Raw genomic sequence first — 23,065 nt, 5'->3', positions numbered from 1 at the left:
TTAACCACAGAATCAGGAATATGCTCTGATTTTTTTGGTTAAGACAGACACTAAATTTGGCTAGGGCCACTACATTTTGTAAGTGGAGATTCTCTTTTCCTAAAATATTCAAATAAAAAGGTTGCATTTAGACCAGTATCTGTCTTTCTTTTTATTCAAAATACAGTGAAAGGAACAATGGAGGGTGCTAATCCTCTAGCCCAAAACTGAAACTCACTTTCCGTTCTTTAGGGGCTACACAAGCACTGTAATGAACAACAATGCTCTTGTTTACACTGGAAAAGAATGGCACATTGTACTGCACTGTACAGTGAATCAAGCCGTTTAAAGAAATTTTTGAAGCCACTGCAGCATTCCACCTGTGGCCAGACATTTTAGTCCAGACAGAGACTGAGATGCTAATGAGAATTAACTATGCAATTTGTAGCACTGTTACAGAAGACATGCTGGCAGATAACAAAAGGCACCAAGACTGATCTGCAAACCAGGGTTTCTGTGCTGCCCTTTGTACACATTCCAGCTTCAACAATCATTACTTTTCATAAGCCAAAGGCCCATATGTCAGCTCATACACATAAAATCCAATTCTGCAAAAAGTACCAGAATACCATTTTAAACAGTACATATCAACATTGGTCCATATGAGCTTGTTACGGACAGTAAGTGCTGTTTCTTGAGCCAGTCCATCAGTTTTAAAAAACACTCCCTCCAGTCATATGGCAGCCAGCTAATTTTTTTTTTTTAAATAGCATTCGATATCTAAATGCCACTGGGAGACAGAGTTGCCTGTGGGCCCCATTACCAATTTACTCACCAAACTGGTTACCGTACAGTGTGTATATAGCAGAACTCAAAATTTCAAAACAATGTTCTAAATCAACCTTATGAATGCACAATTGTGAGATGAGACTCTTGTCTTACAGGTAATGTTAACGTCAAGGCAAGTTACAGTCCATTTTCCATTACAAACTCATATTTCATTGTAACAACTCCACTACTGCTATAACTACTGTGCACACACATGAACTTGAACTTCACAACCTGATAACCTGCTTGCTTCCCTTCTTAGTTTATCTTACAAATAATATTTAGTATATACATCTTTACCACAGAAATACAATTGTAAAAACCTGGCTTCTTGAAATTCCACAGTAAGAACATTTCCAATCCCAAACAGTTCAAGTTCAATCTTTCGAATGAGAATTGCAAGCAGCATGCAGTAAATGGAAAACTATACAAACCTGGCTAATAGATCAGACTTTTTTCAGTTCCAAATATACAGAAGTTGACTTCGGGTTTGTAACTGTGGTACGGTACCCCTTTCCCTTTGTTTCTGAAAAACAGCTTTTCAACTCCAAGAAGCGTTTCCATACCCACTACCATGCATAACATTCAGCATTTGCAGAGACTAGCTGTGATGAAAAAGTGAGACTTGACCCCCTACCTTTCACACAGAACATCTTGTGAGTGTTCCCTTCGGAGAAGTTAGCACTCCTTGCAAAGTTCCTGCAGCATGAGGTACAGCAGCTCCCTTGCACTGCTCCGCTCCACTCAGCACACACATACAACCCACTTGGAGTGGCAACTGGCCAGCTCATGTTGTTACAGGAAGCTGCTATCCAATCCACTGCTTTCTGAAGCACACTGCTGACACCCACTCCACCCCCCCACCAAAAAAAGAAGGAATCCCAACTTCACTCTATACAATGGTCCCTCTGGGCAACCCTGTTGCATAGCACAGTTCTGCATGTAATTGTTTTATCTGGTCAGTCAGCATTTCCCAGCGCAGTGGACACAGCTTATTCTTATCAATTGGTCAGTGGTCAAAATAAATCCCTTAATCCCCACACTCAACGGTTTGATAGAAACAAGGCACGTAAACTATTGACATACTGGTACTGTATCAGCACACTCCATGAGATACTATTTATTTCCCATACTATATCTTATCAAAAAGAGCACTGAGGTTGCATTACAAACATCAGCACCTGGTAACCTAAGAATTAATGTATGTGGTAGCAACAAAAGACTCAATACACCTTTCAAAAGTTAACCAAGCAAAAAGGAGATTCCGGAATCATACTATCTTTGTTTTGATAGGCAATCGACTTTGTGTTAACATATGCAACAGTGTGCCAGTCTAGTGCGCCTCTAGACTATGCCCTTTAAAGGCACAGGCAATCGAATGAGGAAGTGATTTGGCAGTTCCTGCCTTAGTGCATGTTTGTTAACAAAACAAGTCAACGATTTAATCCACGTTCCTCCTGGAGGGGAGGATTTGTTTATTTAGTTTTCATCCATGAGGATTCTGATTGTCTGTGCCTTGTGTGTTCGTTGAAATGAAAGTGCAGTTTATTTTTATATTTTTGTATGGTTTTTTATGTGTTCTCACTGTGACTGGCAGCAGCTTTCCTGTGGGGAAACGCTGCTGTATTACAGCAATTCAAATGCTCCACCCAAATTCCTTTATAAAATAAAGGACAGAAACTAACAGGAAAAGTCTCAAACAGGTGAATGAGCCTAATGTATTATATACATTACCTGATGGAGGAGAAGCGACAGTATTTGTTGTAGACCTGCTTTATAAAAGTTTACCATAGTAAAAGCATAGCAAAGCGTAATAAAGCATAGTGAAATCATGGCAAAGTATAGGAAAGCAATGTAAAGAACAGTAAGGTATGGTAAAGCATATTAATAAACATGGTAAACCAGGGTAAATTATGGTTAATACATGGTATTACCATGAAAAAAAGTATGGCAAAAGTGCAACAATACCATAGTAAACTTATATAAGGGCTGGTATAGTAATGTACCTGGATACATATGCTGGACATTAACATTTTCAATTACTTAGCTAACATTGTTAGAAAGGCTTTTTTTGTTATTTTCAATTTGAAAAATACCACTCGTGTTTTGATCTTTTTTGTAATAATCCGAAACGATTGCACATAATCAGAGTAAAAGAAAACACAAAAGAGCATGTTAATAAAATATCAGACAAGCCAATAGAAATTAAATACTAAATGTGTGTATGTGTTCACAGTGGGGAGCTGGTGCAAGTGGTGTCCTGCAGTGTCTTTTCCCTGAAGACCGTGGGCAGGTGCAGTTAATCAAGTAGAGTACATTACTGAGTCTTGGGGAGCTGAACACCAGCAGGGGGACCAAGAACAAAAGAGTCCTTCATTAAATCAAGCTGCCCTGCACCTCTCCACTTCACACTCCCTGGAAACAGCCTTGCAGAATCCTGGAGTCCTCGGTGATTTCTAATACGTCGTTGAAAACCATGCACGATCTTTAATGTGTGTCATAGCGGGGCTCCGTCGCGTACCATTAGATTTCTTTGTCGATCTGATTTGCTGTTTTAATTCACAGCATAGCACATGTTTGATTTAATCTTGAATTCATTAAAAGTAAGTCCCTGAATTTACTGGCTAATGAATAGGTGGTACACCTTTCCACAAAAGGTCTTCTGGCAATTCCAGAAATGCTACTTTCTTCAAGGGTGTTTGATTTGACAGAAACTATATAATAAAAACAAAAATAAAACATCTCATAAATGTTAAGAAAAAACCTTGCCAAGTTAAATCTTGTTAAAAAATGTAGAGCCAGACCAAAGATCATTTCATGTTTTATTTTTATTTTATTTATTTATTTATTTTAAAAAAAGGAGACATTGTCCCTACTTTTTTACATTTAGTTTATGACCAGCTATTCAAAGTTCCTGCCATTGTGGCTTTTCTATGTTTTAAACCCCAACATTCTGCCACCCACAGTTTAGTATACTTGTGTTTTGAAGAGCTGAAGAAACAAATAGACATAATGAATAGCATGCATTAAATAGTCTTATAAAAATATAATTACAGCCAGCTGTGGTGTGACTAAAAAGGCCGCTCAAAATAGTGTGCCTGCTAAAATACAGTATACCACTCAATAGCATGTAAACAGCTGACAATATGAAGTGTCTTTTGTGGATGTTGGAAAAAAAGCAGTTCCACCCTCATTAATTGTTTGGATTTAAAATGGAGCACTGGAGGAAATGAAGAGCAAAGTCCACTAGCAAATAGAAACACATAATCACCCCTGATTGTACTCTGGCATTCTCACACTGCAGCATACAACAGGAAGGAGAACAAAAGCTTATAGGCTGCCCCCTCTTCCATGAGTGAATATCACCATATCAAGAAGAGACATTAGAGAACACACATGAATTAGAAATGTGCCAAGGGGCCCATATGCAAAAAGGAAGAGAGTGACTGTATTAAAGGGTAGTGTACAATGTGGCGAGGCTTGACCATCAAACTTTTTTCATTCTTTAAAAAGATTAAATAAAAGCAGAAAGCTTTAGTTAAACTTGATGTGTTGTCCGTTCAAAATCAGGTAATACAAGTATATAGCAGACAATATTCTGGCAGACTGCTACTTTTTTTACCTTCAGGGCAATATAGTAATATTTAGTAATTGCTATTGGACAAGTACATTTCTATTAACCACTAATGTGTCTTCCAAAACCAGATTTACACTGTAAATTGTACTTTAAATAAAAACCTTTTTTCCTCAAAAACATGAACATATTTGACTTCGGCACACTAACACAAGCAATACATTTATCTTTATATAATTTAGGACACAAAATTCTAAAAATGTTCTGATACTGTAGCTTTCTATTAATTTCATAATAATGTCCCTTTCAAATACCAGACCAGACTATAGCAATGACGAGTTGAGCAAAACAGAATATTTCTTTGTTTGAAACAACAGTGTTTCCTCTCGACATAGTAATAACCCTTTTCTGTCTGCAGAAGATTTGTGTCCTGCTGTGAGAAACAAGGCTAATAAGACTTGTCTGCAACAATAACTGCTCCAGGTTTATTTCTGAGCACAACATCTCTTTGATAAAGGACTGGGATTTGTTTTTTAGTAAAAGTTAAAACTAATAGGAGGTTCTCAAAATGTACATCTACAATGTGCTGGCCTGTATCTTTCACAATCAACTCCAATACATTCCGACCCACAGAAAAAGGATGGGCGACAGTAGGGTAGAAAGAAATGGTGAGGGACAGAGTAGAGAAATAATCACATGCCACTGGAAGATGGTGTTAAATTTACCAAAATTTCTTTCAATGTAGCTCAAAGTAGTTGTTACACTATTTTAGAGGCCGATTCAATTTGGGAATACATTGTCATTGGTTAATACTACTGCATTTTACTTCCCAACACAAAGCACTGGGACATACACTGATGCATTATGCATACATTACGCAATATAGGCATAGTTTTATATGTTGTATTATCACTTCATTCTAGGGAGGCAATAAGCTGATCCCTGGAGCCAGCATTACACTTCAGCCATCAACACCAGACAGAAGGATATCTACATCATCATATGGAAGGAAACGCAAATGGATGGAGACACAGATGGATCACATTAGTTTACTGTAAAGCTACGTCTTAGTTGGTGCTTATCTTGGCGAGAGCCGAGTTCAAATCAGCATGAAGTTTTAACATCTACTCTCATGTAATGGAAATCATGAAGACATTTCACAATTTCCCCAAATATTTTTGTAGCGAAGGCGGCGGTATTATTAATAGTGGTCCAAATTGTGTTACTTTTAAACTGTAAATGCACAGGGTACACTTGAGGAAGAATGTGCTTGATACAGAAACACACAGACCTCTCAACTCCATCCCTGCAGCACTGCCTTAAATCACACATACACCCTCTCACTAGTTAAACACAGCAGGGGGGCTAGCATCTGCTCACATAAGTGAGGCTTGTTAGGTTACTTCAACAAAGCAGGTTTAATGCTCCCTGATTATTTCCATTAAATATGGTAGATAGTTTCACAACATTGCCACTCTTGCAGATGGATAATTCAGTTTCCATGACACAGTACTTGCTTTCTCAGAATGCAACCTTATTACTTACTTCGACCCTATAAATTAAAGCAATACAAATAATAAATACAGCAGAGTATCTCTCAAAGTGACCCATTGAAGCCCACTCTCACTCCTCCCTGTAGTACTTAAGGGGTGTCATTGTCACTACCGATTTCTATGCTGCAAATGTTCTTCTGTCTAGATAAAATGATCACATTGATAGTCTTAAATTACACAGTATTATAGCAAGTGGGTTATTGCAGTGTCTTAAACTGGCTATGCAAAACCATTCTGAACAGTTACAGGTGCTGATGTTCAGGTGGTGACCCAGCCTACTGTGCCCCCCACCATCCTTACCTTTCCGGTGCAAAGGGGCATAAACCCAATCTTCGTCATCCTCCTCCTCTCCCTGTTTCCCTGACGACAGCTCCCCACTGCTGCGGAACAGACGGCGGGTCTGTCGGGTGAGTGTGGAGAAGTTGATCCAGCTCAGAGCACGGGGTATAGAGGCTGTCTTCTCCTTCCTCTCCTTTCTGAAGGAGCCTGAACTGCGCTCTCTCCTCATCCTCAGAGGCAACTACCGTATAACTGCTGCCACAGTAAATGCTGCGTTACTGTATGCACACGCTTGTGGAAAATGCGGCTTGGCTGGAAAATCCCTAGTGCTGGTTTGCTTCCTTAACACACAGGAAACACAGTGACGTATGTGTAATACACTTAGTAAAATCAGCCACTGTTCAAAAAGCACTTACTGTATTCCAATGTGAAATTCAGAACAGCTTCATCCCGCTTTTAGTATAATGCTATAAAGCTTTGGATTCCTAGAGATTTGCACAAAGCAGGCGTTTCATGGCAAAGAAGTACTGCAACAAAATTGTAGGTCTGATTCAATAAAACTAAAGTCATCAACTGATGGTAACCTGGAAAGGAAATGCCAATCCACAGAAAGGTTTGGTATGGTTGTCAATGTTCAAAGTAAAGTTTAAACAATTCCTTAAGCTGTTTATTTAAATGGGAGGTCTTGTATTGCTCCATGCAAACAACAAGGGATAGTGCCCTTACTTAATTCCCAACTTCCCTCAAGCCAATGGGAGTTTCATCCTATCTCAGTTCTGTTCACACCCTTGCCACAGACTGCACTTTTCGTTTGTTTTGTCTATGTTTACATATTCAAAACAAAACATGCAAAACCAAAAAAAAAAAAACCACACTATTCTGCCAAGTGACTTGCCGCTCTTAAGGAGGCACCAATGATTCTCCTCCAGTTTTTAAATGTCTTCCTTTTTTCCCCACCTTTAGTCTGCGCTGCTCCTCCTGTATGCCTTCTATTTGTATCAGTAACCTGGTGCTCTGGCAAACATTCAAAACACAGGCTCTTATCTTTGCTTTCTCACTGCATTACAACATGCAGGGCTGAAAAATTGGTTCTTCAAACATGCCTCTCTCCAGAGTACTGTATATAGTGATCTCAGGAGGCTTTGTGCCCATCTCTCTTTTTGAAGCTGCATCCAACCCACTCTTTTCTTGCTTGTCAGTTGCGGTCCATGACACTGTGGTGTCCCTCATTAGGAGCCAGTGACAGATCAACAGGGTGGGAGGTTGAGTGGCTTTGGGTTACGATTACCAGGAGGCAAGCGGTCTATTGAAATATGATATGTCTCTCTCACTCACACCCCCACACCCTCCCCTGTCCATAGGCATGGCAACTGAGCTTGGAAACTCCTCCTCTCTCAAGCCAGGTGCCTGGCAATATTATTCACTTGTTGTATTTAACTGTGTGCAAAAGAGACCTGCCAAAGCAGCTACCACCACACCTCCTTTGTGTACAGTGGAAATACACACAACAAGCTCTTGCAGAACCATAGACTGACAGGAAGGGCAGGGGAGAAATTGAGGAGCTTCAGCTTCAGTAGAGAATTGTAATATTTTTGAAAGGATTTTCAGTTTCTGTCATCAACATGGTATTATTCTTAAATGTAAGTTCACGGATAACCTGAAAAGGCTACCAGTAGGATATTTAAATATGCTGAATGTTGTACTGTCCATTTTGGTTTCATTTTTGTTTGTTTATTCAATATGCTGACAACGCTTTACTAACTAGCAGTCTACTGAATAGTATTTGATTTTTAAGCACTCCAAAGAGCTGAACAAACAACAATTGGGCCAATCCATGAAGTCATCAATACTTGTATTAGTATAGACCCATCACCACAGCAATCTAGACATTAGTTCGATATTGATGACTGACCGTATCAGTGTCACAAACGAACCATTTTCATGGAATGACCCCAATTGCATGTACTCTACTAGCGACATACAATATAGACATTTTATTTTTTTTTATTTTACTATACTGGGAGGATGCAGGGTCAATTTCTGTGCAAGGTTGGACTAAATTAAAGTTAGGATTTACTTAGCTTAATAGTGAAACAAAGAACAATAACATTTTAGAAAAAATAAACAGCCAAAAAGGATACCTGGTAAAATCCAGATCCAAAATGTGTTTTATAATTAAACTTAACAAAACACAGAATGATAGTTTTGCAGCTGAATATTTCAAGAGCTCTCTCTGAATTCCAGTAATGATAATAAACACCCTGTTATTACAGTATATGTACTGTACGTGCACCAGAGTGACTCCAATAAGAGCTCATCATGTGCTTTAGAAATGATTATTCAACACTTTCTTTTACGACACATCCTGGAGTTCTACAGACAACAATTTAGTAGTGTCACAAAAAAGGTTTCTGAAATAGTCTGAACTAGAAATGTATGACCGTTTAGAAATGGTGCCCCTTTTTTATATTTGAAATACTTTAAAAGTGCATTTATTCTCCCTCCTCGCCATCAAGGCCATACCAATAATGGTTAATTCTCCCGTGCTTGGATACAGCACTCGTTTAGATTTGTTGCAAAGAAAGCACCACCTCAAAAAGTGATCAATGCAAACAAACCCATCGTCCCTTTCATGACTGCACATTTTAAGCTTCCCCCTCTGACTCAGGGTAAGTGACTGACAAAGTACTATCAAATTACCTTTTGAATCAGTCAGCCACATCCACATGACCTTTGGCTTGTGGAAAGTGGTAAAAGGGTGCACCAACTGTCATGGTTTGTTAATAATTGATCAGCCAGGGGTTTCAAATAAAGAAGCTCCCTGTGAGAAAAGACAGATACAGTATGCTATTTCACTTGTAGGGAGGGCTGTAAACATATTTAGGCAAACACTGCATTCTCCACAATAAGCCCCAGGAGCTTATAGTATACCACAAATGTGTCCGTGTAAAAACAATATACAGGAGCAACCAAAGGGTTTTGATACTAAAACATGCAGCCAGTTTTCTGCTTTTAGTATTCTGTCCTTTAGGCTTTTTTCAGAGTTGGGCCAGTTGAGCCTGTTTGAACCAATATAGCCAAATAGACAACATGTATCCATGCAAGCTAGGCTAGCAGTTAAGGAAAGTATGTTTATTTTCATGTAATTTCTTTGCCGGTTGATTTAAGTACACAGACGCAGATAATTGTTGTTGCTTTGAAGCTATCTGGTTGGGTGGTGCCACTTTCACTGTATTATTTAACTGATCACCTCACTAAAGGTGATTCTTAGTAAAGGTTTAAAATATCTCCAAGTCTTATAAACACTGTAATACTATAAAGGGCTGGAATGAGGACATCAGCAAAAAATTTTATTGCAACTGGAGTATCTGTTTAAAGAGGTCCTCACAAAGAAAGGATATTATTACTTTACATTATACGTGTCAATATTTTCAATTACAATAATGACAGATCTCAACAGTAGCTTGGTTTTAAAGGAGAGTTCCACAGATGCAGTACATGTACTTTCATTCTCAATTTTCTGAGTGGAAGCAGCTTTATTGATTTTCCTTCCTACTAGATATAAAGCCTTGTTTTAAGAAAAGGGTGATGGGGGTTTAAAGATTTTTGTAAAGGTCAGGAGATGTCACCATGATTAAGTTTCAAAGTAAGCTGAGCAGGGCTGATGCTCACACCAAACCATAGATACCAAAGCTTGAGAAGCACAACAACAAAATCATTTAGACTGCAGAATGTATTAGAAACATATTTGGAAAGATACTGAAGGCAACAAAATCCTTTCTGCACATTTTATGTGATGTTAAGCCCCAGCTCTAATATGTATTCTAAATTAAAGCTGGGGTTTACAATTCAATATAATCAGCCCAAAATGTGAGACCTTCAGTATTTCACAAATAACTAAACTTCTTAAAATTGTACAGAAAATGTAAATTCATTTAGGGAGTAAATCAGAGAGTTAAGTACAGGGTGCGTTTGTTTCACACCTTCACTCTATAAGTAGATGTATCTATTGCCTTACAGAAATAACAGAAAGATCGAAGCAGCAATATGCAATATGTAATGTTTTATGTTAAGCAAACATAAAACTTAAATCATAGGTTTGGTTTCACTGACCTTGATTAGCACTAATGTTGGACTACTTAATGTTATCATAGGTAAGGTATTCTGTGAACCATTTACAGTAAACAGTGTTTAACTAAAGAAACATTTATGCAGAATGAACTGGAGTGATGACTCTGGGCATACTAGGATACAAACCAGAGGTAAACTGTGGACAAACTCGAGGTACATGTAAACTGTATGTGGGGGAAAAAGGCTTAATAAACATACACTACAGTTTATTCAGTAACTGGAAGGCTACAGTGCAGGGTGTGCTATACATTATGTACAGTATAGTTTCAATTTGAATGTGACAGACCCAGTAACTGACTGCAAGAGACCTAATCCATTGTGAAGCAAACGTTTATTTCCCCAGATGTAGTAATCAGGTGAAAGACAGAGCCACTTTACCTTTAAGAATACCCCAAAACACATACAAGCATAAAACCTTTGCTATGATCATGATCATGATGAGGATGATGATGATGATGATGATGATGATGATGAGGATGATGATGATGAGGATGATGATGATGATAGTTATTTTCTGTGTTTAACTAACATTTATCCAAATAGCCACAAAAGATATAATTGTATTCAATCCCTAATTATTTTTAAACACTGGAATGAACCAGCTAGGAGTACTGAATATGTGCTTTCACTGCATTCCACAGATATGAGCTAAACATAATTAGTTAGTTAAAAATAAAACGAGAACAGCTGTATTGCTTTCTGGGCATGACAGTTTTAAGACTCATTTAATTAACTGAAACTAGACAAATGCAGAGAACTGTTTTGGTAATAAAATATTGGTAAACTTTTGTCTACATGATTTGGGCCTTATGTTTAGGACACTGCTTTTGTGTACAGCATAAAGGACAAGTTACAAAGCAAGAGAGGGTTATTGTGTAGCCACAAGAATGTATTTGCATATTTTTGAGTCTGTGTCTGTCATACATTTTCTTTGAAAAGTGTGTTTACTTACAATTCCAGAGGCCCTTTGGAACTGTTAAGGAGATGATTTATTTTTTCAGAAGTGTCTTCTGAAAACAGTGTCTGCAAGTAATGAAACCCAACTCGTTTCTGCACTAGAAGGTCTGAAGGTGTGCCACAGAAACACATTATTACACACATAATATTACCAGGGGACATTTAACAGTACCACACCTACAATACTTGGAGACATGGTAACTTAACTTCAAAACGCAGCTAAAATTAATCCAGGTCTCATTTGTGGTGAAAATGGCACAATATTCATGTATTTAGTTGCAAAAGTATACAACACAGGCAAAAGTGTAGCATACTGTATACTGTACCTGTAGTACCATTAAGCTCCTGGGTTATTAAACAGTACTGAAAAAGAGGTTCAAGTTGTTGAAGGCTGGCTCTTCCCAGCTTTATTTTTATTTGAAGTGGAAAAAAATATTGGGTTTGTTTATAAAGAGGTTGTTCTAGGACCCAAGCTAATTTCTTTTTTTATGTGTGTGCTATGCATGCTATTTTCAGGCTTGGGGCAAGCCACACAAAATACAACTACTATCCAATTTTAGCTTGGAGGCTTTGAAGACAGATCAGAACTGGGGCAGTGGTTCCTGGCACTCAGGCCTCTGTAATTGCCCCACAGTTCCCTCAATCATTACTGTTTTGTTGATTCAGCAGTACTATAGTTATGTTTTTCTAGGGCTTTCTAAAAAGATAATGACTGTCTTGAAGAAAACACTTGATCAACAATGAACTACTGTAGAGTTGTACCACGTAGAACAAAGAAAGTATATGTGGGCAAGAGATTCAAAGTCTTTGGGCTGTTAACTTCTAAATCCACCATGAATATTTAAACACAAATATGCTATAAAACTATACTGCAAAATGAATTAGATAAGATCTACATTCTCACCAAATTCTGCTCAGGTGAAGAAACTAAGCCATGCTCTTCTTTCACCAACGTTTTACATACCTAACATAAAAAAATATTAGCTGAAAACCTTATTTTCATAGGTCACACCAGCTCTACTTAAAACTTGACCCTGGAAGCCCCTCTGCCATGGTCCAGCACTTGGCTTGCATTCAAGACATCGAGGCCTGGATGTCTGCCAATTTTCTTCTGAACACTAGCAAACCTGAACTCCTACTAGTAGGATCGAAAACTCAGCTTAAGAACCTAAATATAGCTGCCCTGAACATCGGAAACTGTCTGCTGCTGCCTTCCCCCACAGTATGAAGCCTTGGTGTACTTCTTGACAGCAACCTCTCCTTTGATGCCCACATCTCCTCCACGGTCAAATATTCCTTCTGCCATCTTCAAAACATCTCCAAAGTCCATCCCTACCTTTCCCTCCCAGATGCGGAGATACTTTGTCATGCATTTGTCTCCTCTCGACCCGACTACTGCAACTCTCTTTATGGTGGTCTCCCGGCATGCACCATAAACCGACTGCAGCTAGTTCAGAATCCCACTGCCGGGATCCTTACCAGATGTATAAAACGTGAACACATCACCCCCCGTCTTGCCCAGCTGCACTGCCTACCTGTAAAGTTCAGATTAACTTTCAAAACTCTCCTGCTCACCTACAATGCCCTTCATCACACAGGTCTCGAGTACCTCCTCAACCTGCTGACCCCGCTATGTCCCTGCCCGCAAGCTGAGGGTTATCTCCAAGCAAAAGTGCACCACACTTGGAGAAAGCTCGTTTAGCTTCATGGCTCCAACTCTTTGGAACTCTCTCCCAGCTTTGGTGCGTGATGCTCCCATCGTCGCTTGCTTTAAATCAACTCTCAAGACCCACTTGTTCTCTCTTGCTTTCCATGCTCTTTAAGCCTGATATCTGCCATTAGCTGCTGTGTTGTTGCTACTATTTCATGTATTATTCTACTATATCATGTATTATGCATTTTTCACTGTATTGTATTATGCATTGTTTTTACTGTATATCATATATTATGCATTTCTCTGTATTTAAAGCAAATGTGCACAACCAAACCTCTATCACGACCCGCATAGCCAGAAAACTAGTTTAACCTAATGTGTATAGCTAAAGAATTATTTATTACTAAAGAATAATCCAAATTTAACCCTTAGCTGCAATATACACAGGCATATACATATAGGCAATTTCCCTTAGAATTACTGTTCATTTTATTTTGTACTGCACGATACACATCACAAACAAAATATACAAAACAATTAAAAACAAAGCATTAATATCGTACTGTTACCATATATACACACATTGCACAACAACACAAAGCAAATTAAGTATCTACTTGCTGAAGCGGTTTTTATTTCAGTTTATTTGAGTTGTTCAGTTGTAGCAGCAGCAATGTAGCCAAAAGTCACAGGACAGTGACGTCACTTCCCTAGCAACAAGCCTCCTATGTTAACTTGGGAATTGGCTCTTTCAATACAGCAGGTTTGTGCATTTAAGAAAGGAGAGTAAGACTCATGAAATTAGTTGGAGACAAGCTGATGAGAAGCAATTACCCTCTGCAGTACAAATTAAAATGGTGTGCTGCTTTTTATGTGAAAACTTTGAAAAAGCAAGTCAACAAAGTTTAAATATTTACGATATAGTAATAAGTGAAATTGAATTAATACACTGTCGGGCTGCTGTCAGACAATAAACGGCCCGTGGGTTGCACGTCCCTGATTTAAAGTTTTATGGATTTTCTTGTTACTGCATCTTGTAAAGCGCTTTGTGATGGTGGACCACTATGAAAGGTGCTATATAAAATAAAGATTGATTGATTGATATATAAAAATAATGCATGTAAAATTTCTTCAGTGCCATACCACAAAGAAAACATTTTGTGACATACATACCTACTTCAATCAAATGAATACTTTGTTGTGAGCTGTCATTACAATTATTGCTGTTTACCCTCTGTTCACCCAGCCTTACTTGCACCTTAATTCAATAGTTTGAATCTGTATAAAGCATTACGCAAATGTAATTTAGTACCAAACTAGAGGTTCGTAACATCTGATATTAATTTCCAGTAATTTAAATCAAAACATAACTTAGCGATTATATTTTTTTGCTTAAGGGAATATCAATCAAGATAATTCTAGTACTGTCTGAGGTAAAACATTTTGCTCTTAAGATATCTTAATAACACCATGATCTCCAGCCAAACAGAGTTGCATTTGGCATTTGTCTACTGTATGCCAGGAAGATTAGACTTTTAAGAGAGAGTCTTGTTTATGTTTGTTAAGCACCTCTTAAATTGGAGCTGGAGTTTGTCCTAGACTTTGTTGGCAGTAATTTGTGTCCTTTTAAGGCTTCTTCTTGAAAATGCATGAGTACACTACACACCCCCAAATTCAAAATATTTTTCTATCAAAAAGATTTTCCATAATCAGTAGTCCCTCGCTAAACCGGACATGTCTGGAAGAACAAGTTGTGCAATTTAAAAAATATATATAATAATATTCATTTTGTAAGAAATACAGTAGTAAAATCAAATGAATACCTGTAGCGCACTTTCTTTTTACTTTAGCTAACCGGTAGGTAACATAAAATATATCATGCTGCTGTAGCTAACACATTACTGTACTGTACACATACAGATGAACCTGCTTTATATCATGATTGCTGTGCAGGCATAATTTGTGATATAAAGTGGGTCATGATATAAACCGGGTTTCACATTTGTTTTAAAAATGTTTTAATACTGTACATTTAGTCGTTCTTTACATTTAAACAAATGCATATAGTTTACTATAGGACAAATACGTTTTGTAACATTAACTGGAACAAAACCGTTTGTGTCATTATCTAATAAGGACATGAATTGTCGACTGATGAGAGCTAGCAATTAGTTGTTGCACTTGGTGTTTTTCCTGTGTGCATTTGCAGAAGACTGACTACTTTAAAATGTAGTGACGTTCAGGTTGGTTTTGTATCTGAACTGTGTGTCCTGTTAAGACCGCCTACACAGCATTTGACAGGCTGCACAAAACGTGACAATAAGTGGGTTTGTGAGATGATATTAAGAGAGGTAACTTCTCAAAGAACCTATGGTGCATGGCAAGTGGTTTTCAAAAATGGTGATAATAAACATGGTATGATATTAAGCAAGGTGATATAAAACAGGTTAATCTGTGTATTATTATTATTATTATTATTATTATTATTATTATTATTATTATTATTATTATTATTATTATTATTTATTTCTTAGCAGACACCCTTATCCAGGGCGACTTACAGTCGTAAACAAAAAATACATTTCAAGAATCAGTTAACATAACTTGACATCAGATAAGCTGTTCATTTCTCATTTTTATTTCATTTGTACTCCATACATTGCAGTCTAGATGCATATGCAGTGTGGAGTAGTGGTTAGGGCACTGAACTCTTGACCGGAGGGTTGTGGGTTCAATCCCCAGTGGGGGACACTGCTGTTGTACCCTTGAGCAAGGTACTTTACCTAAGTTGCTCCAGTAAAAACCCAACTGTATAAATGGGCAACTGTATGTAAAAATAATGTGATAACTGTATAATGTGAAATAATGTATAATGTGATATCTTGTAACAATTGTAAGTCACCCTGGATAAGGGCGTCTGCTAAGAAATGAATAATAATAATAACAAGATTTATAACAGCTTCTATACTCTGCTGTAGCTTTTCTGCCTCGAATGCTCACTAGGCCTTGCAAAAAAAAAATAAAAAGTGAGGGCCATGTCTTGACCCCAACATACTTTTTCAATAAAGGCAATCTGTGAATAAGGAGGAATAAGGTCGAAATGGATGCTTTTACTGTAAGATTATACTGTGGATTTCCAATTCAGCTACCAATGCAGTGAAACGTACATACAAGATCATAAAAAGAAATAAAGAAAAACAAAGAAACTTATCAAAGTTATACATTTTAGGAGGAAATTCACATTTTTTGAAAATGTTTTACAGGACAAATTCGAGACTACACTGAAAATATCAGAAAGCTGGTGTCTCCAGCACAAAAAAACCATAAAACAAACACCCAACTGCACTAAGGAAAACAAACAGCCTTTCATCTGCTTCTCTAACAGGGCCTATTGACAGCTTACAGAGTTGCAATTCAATTTCTGTGGTTCAAGGTAAAGGCTCAAGGACTTTCTAGCAACTAGAACATAACAAAGGCCAAGCGATTTGAGAAAGACTTCAGATGTATGGTAAGTGCTTTTTTTCTCCCTGTAATCCACAGGGCTCCTGGATAGACTAATTAGAGACCCTCTCTTATGGATATTGTTTGGCACAATCAGTGCTGTCTGGAATGTGTGGACAGGGGTTTATTCATTACATTATTTTGTTATTTTGATTGCTACAATGATAAATGTTCATGATGTACTTCACTGTACACCTTTTGATTATTTACGTCACCAAGGAACATATTTCCAGAGTTTTACTATGTGTATGTTTTAAAACTAGCAGCAAACAACAGAGAATGTTACTCTTACAGTTCCACTGTGCAGGATGTTTCATACTTACTTTTGCAGTGCTCAACCTTTTTACTTCCATGTACCTAAAGTTTTTATTTCCAAATCTCAGTGTTTTTTGGGTTCTGAGAGCAAGTCAGCCTCAGCTGTAATGACGGAATATATTCAGAATCAGACCCCACTTGAAGATATCTGCCTGTTCTAAGAAGTAGGCTGTATAATGAAAAGCAGATTAGTTCATCAATCACCACGGAATAAGTGGAAATTAATAAGTGACTTCATGTTTTGGTGAAACATTGTTCCTGCACAGGAAGAGCAAAAAGTTGGCAATCTTTGTGGAAACTCCAGTCTCTTTCTGTGAAAGTTGTAAACGGATTTCAACTGGTCCGAACTGTTTAATGGCTTCTGTTTGTCGTTGATATCCTAATGCTAATTCTTTAATTTTTCTGCCTTAACTCAGTGCTGTACTGTATATAATGAAAGTCAATTTTCTAACTTTTTTTCTCTACCAATAAGACAATGATATATAACAACATAAAAAACCTTACGCATATCCTGTTATCCCGCTGCAAAGAACATACTGTAGGACATTACCAGATTACTAAATCATGTGTTTACCAAGCACTAGTCATTGTAAAACTTTCCACAATTGCTTCATAAAAAGCTTCTGACGTATAGGTAACTAGAGAAAACGTGCTTGTATTGTAATTTACTTGAATTCTGCATCTTGATACACTTGTGAAGTAGCATTTAGCTAAATAAATATGGTGCAGGAATTTCAAGCAATGGTGCATATCATGCATGTGAAGTAATCTGATCTGCAGAGAACATACATTATTTAAATGGTCCAAATGTTTAATGGATTCTGCTCGTCATTGGTATCCTAATGCTAATCATTTAATTGTGCTGCCCTAACTCAGGGATTTCCTGTGTATACTAATATGAGCATAGTTCAATCAAAGCAAAGTTATACCCACACAGATAAACTGGTCAATCAGAAAGTCACAGCATAAGTGTACAGAGTGCTATCAGACAAACACCTACCTGCAATCGCACATATAGACAAACCCTAGTAGCCACAATATAAACAAATCTTTCTAAGTGTCGTCAGGCAAAAAGATCTTCTACATCAGAAAAACACAGGCTACGGAAAGTTTGACAACTCCAAAAGAGTTCTTTTTCAGGCAATAATTGTTGGTTCTTTATACACTAATTGTTACATGACATATTTTTGTTTGTTACTTTCATAAAATGACCTAAAATAATTCTGCTGAATTGTGAGGAAAGATTAACTTGTTGTAGATGAACTACGAGTACGGATTTCCACCACACACAGAACTTAAGTATCTCAAGTCAGAATGTTGGGCTCTCTTTTTTGCCACAAGGTGGCACTTCAAACTTAGTCAGTTCTCATCCAGATCTGGACAAGGTGTGATGCTAAAAAAAAACACACTTAAAACACACACTTAAAACCAGGATTCAAACAACAATATGTTCAATTTCTTGAGCTTGACAATGATGTCAATGATTAACATACACAGAAACACATTTCTTTCTAGTTTCCCAAGGGAAATGCAGATTTGAAATACTTATTTAACTAACCACTGAACAAAACAAGCACAGGGCATGTTAATATTTCTACATTAAGCATAAGAAGCTGTAAGTGTAATCTACCTTGCTGGTAAATAAAATAAGACCCCATAAGAGTAAGTACAGTACAGGCCATTACTGTACTAAAATCCCTTAGCTGGAAGTGAAGACGCAGTGCTTCAAATGTACAGTAGATGGCAGCTCTTGTTTGTAAAAACAACAGCTAATAAACCCATTCTACAGAACTTGCATGTACAGTACATAGAGTAACTGATACAGTAGTCCAGCATTTTCCTACTTTTTATCTTTGCCAATAAGAAAATATAAAACAGCACCATATAAAGTATCCCGTCATCCCCCTGTAAAGAATGCAAAGCAGATTACTAAATCATTTGTTTACTCAATACCGATACTGTGTAAACCTTCGACAACTGCGTCATAAAACACTTCTCACATAAACTACACTAAACGAGTCTGTACTATAATTTACCTTGTAGTTTCCTACCATATAAAAGTAGTATTTATCCCAATAAATATGGTGTAGTAGTTTCCACCAATGGAGCATATCATGCAAAGTAATCTCATATGAAGAGAATGTACAGTAATTCTTGACATTGTCTAATTGCAGTTTTCTCAACATTTTAGCCAATGGAAATTCTTGTTAACAAGCAAGGGGATTGCAGTGACGTAGCATTTTGGCCAGAAGATGTACATTGTTCTTTTGTTCTTTTTTTTCACATTTCAAAGCTTACACTACAGTGCATTTTTCATTTATGGCTTTAACTTCTTAAATCCATCAACTTCGCTTCTACATTTCATGTGGAACATCTGAAGAGTTAAAACAGGTGTTGGCTTGGCTACCCTGTCTGCAACACCCAACCTTGGCCTTTCCCTGAACAAAGGAAGCTTCTTGCAGACAGTGGTGTGTCGGGTGACGCAAACTAGCTTTTGCTGAGCAACTAACAGAGATTTATTAAAACACTCCCTTTAAATGCATCAGAACAGCAGGGCCAGATTAGAAGGTGCTCAGTTTACAAAGTGTGCAGTAAAGGAGGGTGACTTAGATTCATAGTCAACATACTGTGTGTTTGCTATGCCAGTACAGACACATTATAATGAATCTGGTTACCCAGAAACTGGCAAGAAATTGTTGATGAGTGAATCCATGGCAACAAAAGACAGAACTTGAAGTATATATTATGCCCTTGCTATTCCTTAGCAAACTGCATCACTGGCAGTGGGCAAAAGTACACATTTCAAAGCTCCTCACAAAATGGGCAATGAAGAATTTTGGGCAATTACACATTTTTTTGTTTCTTTTGAACTACTGAGTTACTGACTGATCAAAGAGAAATGTTATGCTAAAAAGAATCACACATTTAGGCTCACATAAACCACAAGTGTTATGGGTTTGTTTTATTTCATTACAGTACTGGGCTATACACAGCAGAAAAGTTTTTTTTAATTTTTTTATTAGTTTCTAAATTTAAAACTTAAGGAATTAAAAAGGACTGGAACCGTTACAATCAAAGGAAACAAATGTAGAACACAGGTGAGTGATCAGAACAGAGAACGCTCTGAAACCTGTCAAGATGTTTCTCCTCCTTTTTGGGTGATTCACGGTTTAATATGATAATTCATATATTAATAGGAATCATTCAAATTGTGCATTTCTCTATACAGTAAACTGTTATTAATTGGCATATGGTACCATTGAAAAATCTAAAGGTGAAGCAGAATTGTCATATAATTATAGACACACACCTATAATTGTTTGTAATTATTGCCCGAGGGTTTCTCATATCTCACAAAAACCTGATCTCAGTTAGTACTGTAACCAGTTTTAAAGAGCTATGATCATATTCTGTGTGGTTTCTAGAATATTGATTTCAGCTAATAAATCAGGACAATTTTGTTATAACTGTTATTAAGTATGAGCAACCTTAAATAATTAAAAAGACAACAAAAAATGAATTACTGGTTAATAAAAAAAGGTGTGTGGAGCTTTGATTCCACAGCATGCTAGAAAGGCTGAGAATAAGGTGGCAAATAAAGCCCATGAGAAAATATAATATTAAAAATATAGGGGTTCAGGTTTAAACCACTATCCATTTGCTTTGTTGTCACTTGAACAGGTAAATTAATTACATTCCATGTTGCTTACTAAATGCAGAGATCTGTTTAAACAATGGAGCTTAATTACACAATTTCCAAATGTTAATTATAATTCTCAATTACATTTTGGGTGTCTGGACTGTGCTTGTTTGTGAATTTTGCACAACCAATGGGTGTAAACTCTACATGTGAGTTTATTGCAGTTAGTGCTCATACTGTTCCAGGCATATGGTTCCTTAACTGAAAATGATTCACCACCTTTTCACAGGTCAGAATCATCTATTGCCTTTTTTTTTTGTTTGTTTGTTTTACACTTTGCTTTTATTAGTTTGGATCGCTCAGTTACTGTAGCCTATCAATGCACCATTATATGTGTATGTATATTGTATACACAATTACGTCCCTCTCACTGTCCATTCACCCAGTCGTGTTTATGAACAATGGAGCCTAATGACCATCTTGCTAATCTAAATGACCGAGTTATTTTGCAACATCCTCCAACATGCTTTCCCAGTGTATTCAGCCACCTGGAACTTCCTTCCTGACTCACCACGGACACCAGACACCAACTGCTGGGGTCTCCCCTCACAAAACAAACTGACCAGGAGCTGCTGACCAGGATCTGCTGGCTCATATGATTTCTTCCAAGAATTACAATTCATGTCAACTGGAGGGATCTCCAGACAGGCCACAACCTTACTAACCACGCATGGATTTCAAACTTCAAATTTGTAGTAAATCAGTAGAGTGCACTTTTCTCAGCCATAAAATACAAGGGCTGTACTTTTTTCTATTCAACTCTAAAACTACAAAAATATCCAATCCTAACCCAAACCCATGGAGATATGAGGAAGTATTCTGCATGCAAGAAATATAAATTAAATTAAATCTGGTCTTTGACAGACTAGTCTTATAAAGCAGTAACTAAATCGTTAGTTCCTGAAATAGAAGAAAAACAATACTGACATCAAGCAGTTCTTTGTATAGAAAGATCTGGTATTTCTGTCTACCACTGAACGTGCCCTTCTCACTAACAGCCTTGTATGATAAAGAGAGCTTTCAGTCTTTCCCTGGATAATAGCAACATAATGAGAGAACACACTGGAGTTGAGGAGTTACGCTCTTGGATTGCTTGTGGCATTTCAGCAGTTGTGTAGATTTAGATAGTCCTACAGAACACTTCTGTAATTGCTGGGGCCTCTGTCAGTAATGAGCTCTTAAATCCTATGTAATTTACTTACTTTCTTCTTTTTTTAGAAATCTGATAGTATTTCAAGAGCCACGGTCTATTGCACCTTATAAGGATGATAACCAAGGTCAGAGTCAATGAAACACCATGTGAGGAATTTTCAGGTTATCTGCCCTTTCAGATGAATTAACCCCTAAATTATGAAGTGTGGGACCTGGGTCGGTTCTGAAAAAAAAAGAAAAAAAAATCCATCCTTTTTAATGCTGCTGTAAGTTATTCTAGATAAAGTTAAGTGAACACATTACTTAAAATAAAATAGTTTGTGTAACTTAAAAGGAACTGATTGCTTTTATTCTTAATAGCGTATTTACAAAATAACTATCTTAGATAGTTTATTCTTACATACAAACTATACTGTGGGAATAATTGTACTGGGTATGGAATTCACAGCCGAGTGAAAAGATTCTTTAAGATTGTCCAACTCACCTTTTTTTAGTGATCACAGGTGATTGACCCTGTTCAAATGATTTAGATTTATGTGTTTGCTTTGCAAATAACCATTATGTTAATTAAAAACTGTAAAGAACTACTGTACACTGTAACTTAAAGAACGTAATCAAATCAATCTTATCAGTGTCTAGCGAAGTCACTGTTCCACAGTGGCATGAGGTGTCATTTAACCTTGTGGCAGGGCTGAGGCCCTGCACGTGTAAATAATGTGTTTTTTTGTTGGGTTTCTAAATAAAATGTGTTTAATATGAAAATTAAGTTTGTGCTAGATATGGCAGGGCTGGGAGGTTAGAATTGCCTCCCTGCCTAATTTGGATTTATGTGCAGCACGTGGCCAGGTGTTGATTGACTATTTGATGATCAATTAACCCTGGCCACATGCCTTTAAAAGGGTGTCTTCGCTCTTGGTTCTCCACAAGCTGAAGAGGAAGGACTGTGAAATCTGTGGAGATCCCGCACGACTGCGTGTATAGCCAGGGTGAGCAACAAAAGGAACATCTGTATACCGGGGTTCCAGTGTTTACAAAGAGGATTCATTTAGGGGATTTTTAATCCCGCAGCAGTATAATTTAGTTGTGTTAGTGTAGAAGGTTCCTGGGGTGGGACTCCCTTATAGTGAGAACAGTGTTTTGCCAGCTTTTGTTTTATTAGCTGTTTTCCACTGGGTTTTGTTTTGTATTTTTTGTATTTATTATTTCCATGTACACTGTGTGTGTATGTCCTCCTGCACTAGGACTACCATTGCTGGTACCCTAGTGGCGGCCACCTACCACTGCACCTGCCTGTGTATAATTTTAAATAAAACCTGGACGCCTGAGTGATGCTTCAATGTCAACCTCTGTGTCTCTCCCATATATCAGCAGATACCCACACATGTAACAAACACCCCTGTTACAAGCCTGTATCAAAAACTCCCCAAACCTGCTTTGCAAAT

At 37.4% G+C, this 23,065-nt stretch overlaps 1 protein-coding gene across 5 annotated transcripts in view; it reads right to left on the bottom strand.

Moving 5' to 3' along the window:
• Window positions 1–23,065, bottom strand: part of LOC117403049 (NHS-like protein 1) — a 129,079-nt gene that overhangs the window by 58,587 nt on the left and 47,427 nt on the right. Inside the window, exon 1 of one of the 5 annotated variants that reach the window (XM_059024201.1) lies at window positions 6,235–7,431. The exons of 2 other annotated variants lie outside the window; for them this stretch is intronic. In XM_059024201.1, coding sequence (XP_058880184.1) covers window positions 6,235–6,442 — 208 coding nt within the window. In that variant the 5' untranslated portion in view covers window positions 6,443–7,431. Of the gene's footprint in view, window positions 1–1,444; window positions 1,552–6,234; window positions 7,432–23,065 lie in introns of those variants that run through there. 2 more of the 5 variants (XM_034004908.3, XM_059024204.1) reach the window with 2 other exon arrangements.

This window comes from Acipenser ruthenus, chromosome 5 (genome assembly GCF_902713425.1).
Source record: "Acipenser ruthenus chromosome 5, fAciRut3.2 maternal haplotype, whole genome shotgun sequence".
Lineage (NCBI taxonomy): Eukaryota > Metazoa > Chordata > Actinopteri > Acipenseriformes > Acipenseridae > Acipenser > Acipenser ruthenus.
The sequence above is the reverse complement of the archived record's forward strand: the minus strand, read 5'-3'. Positions and strand labels throughout refer to the sequence as shown.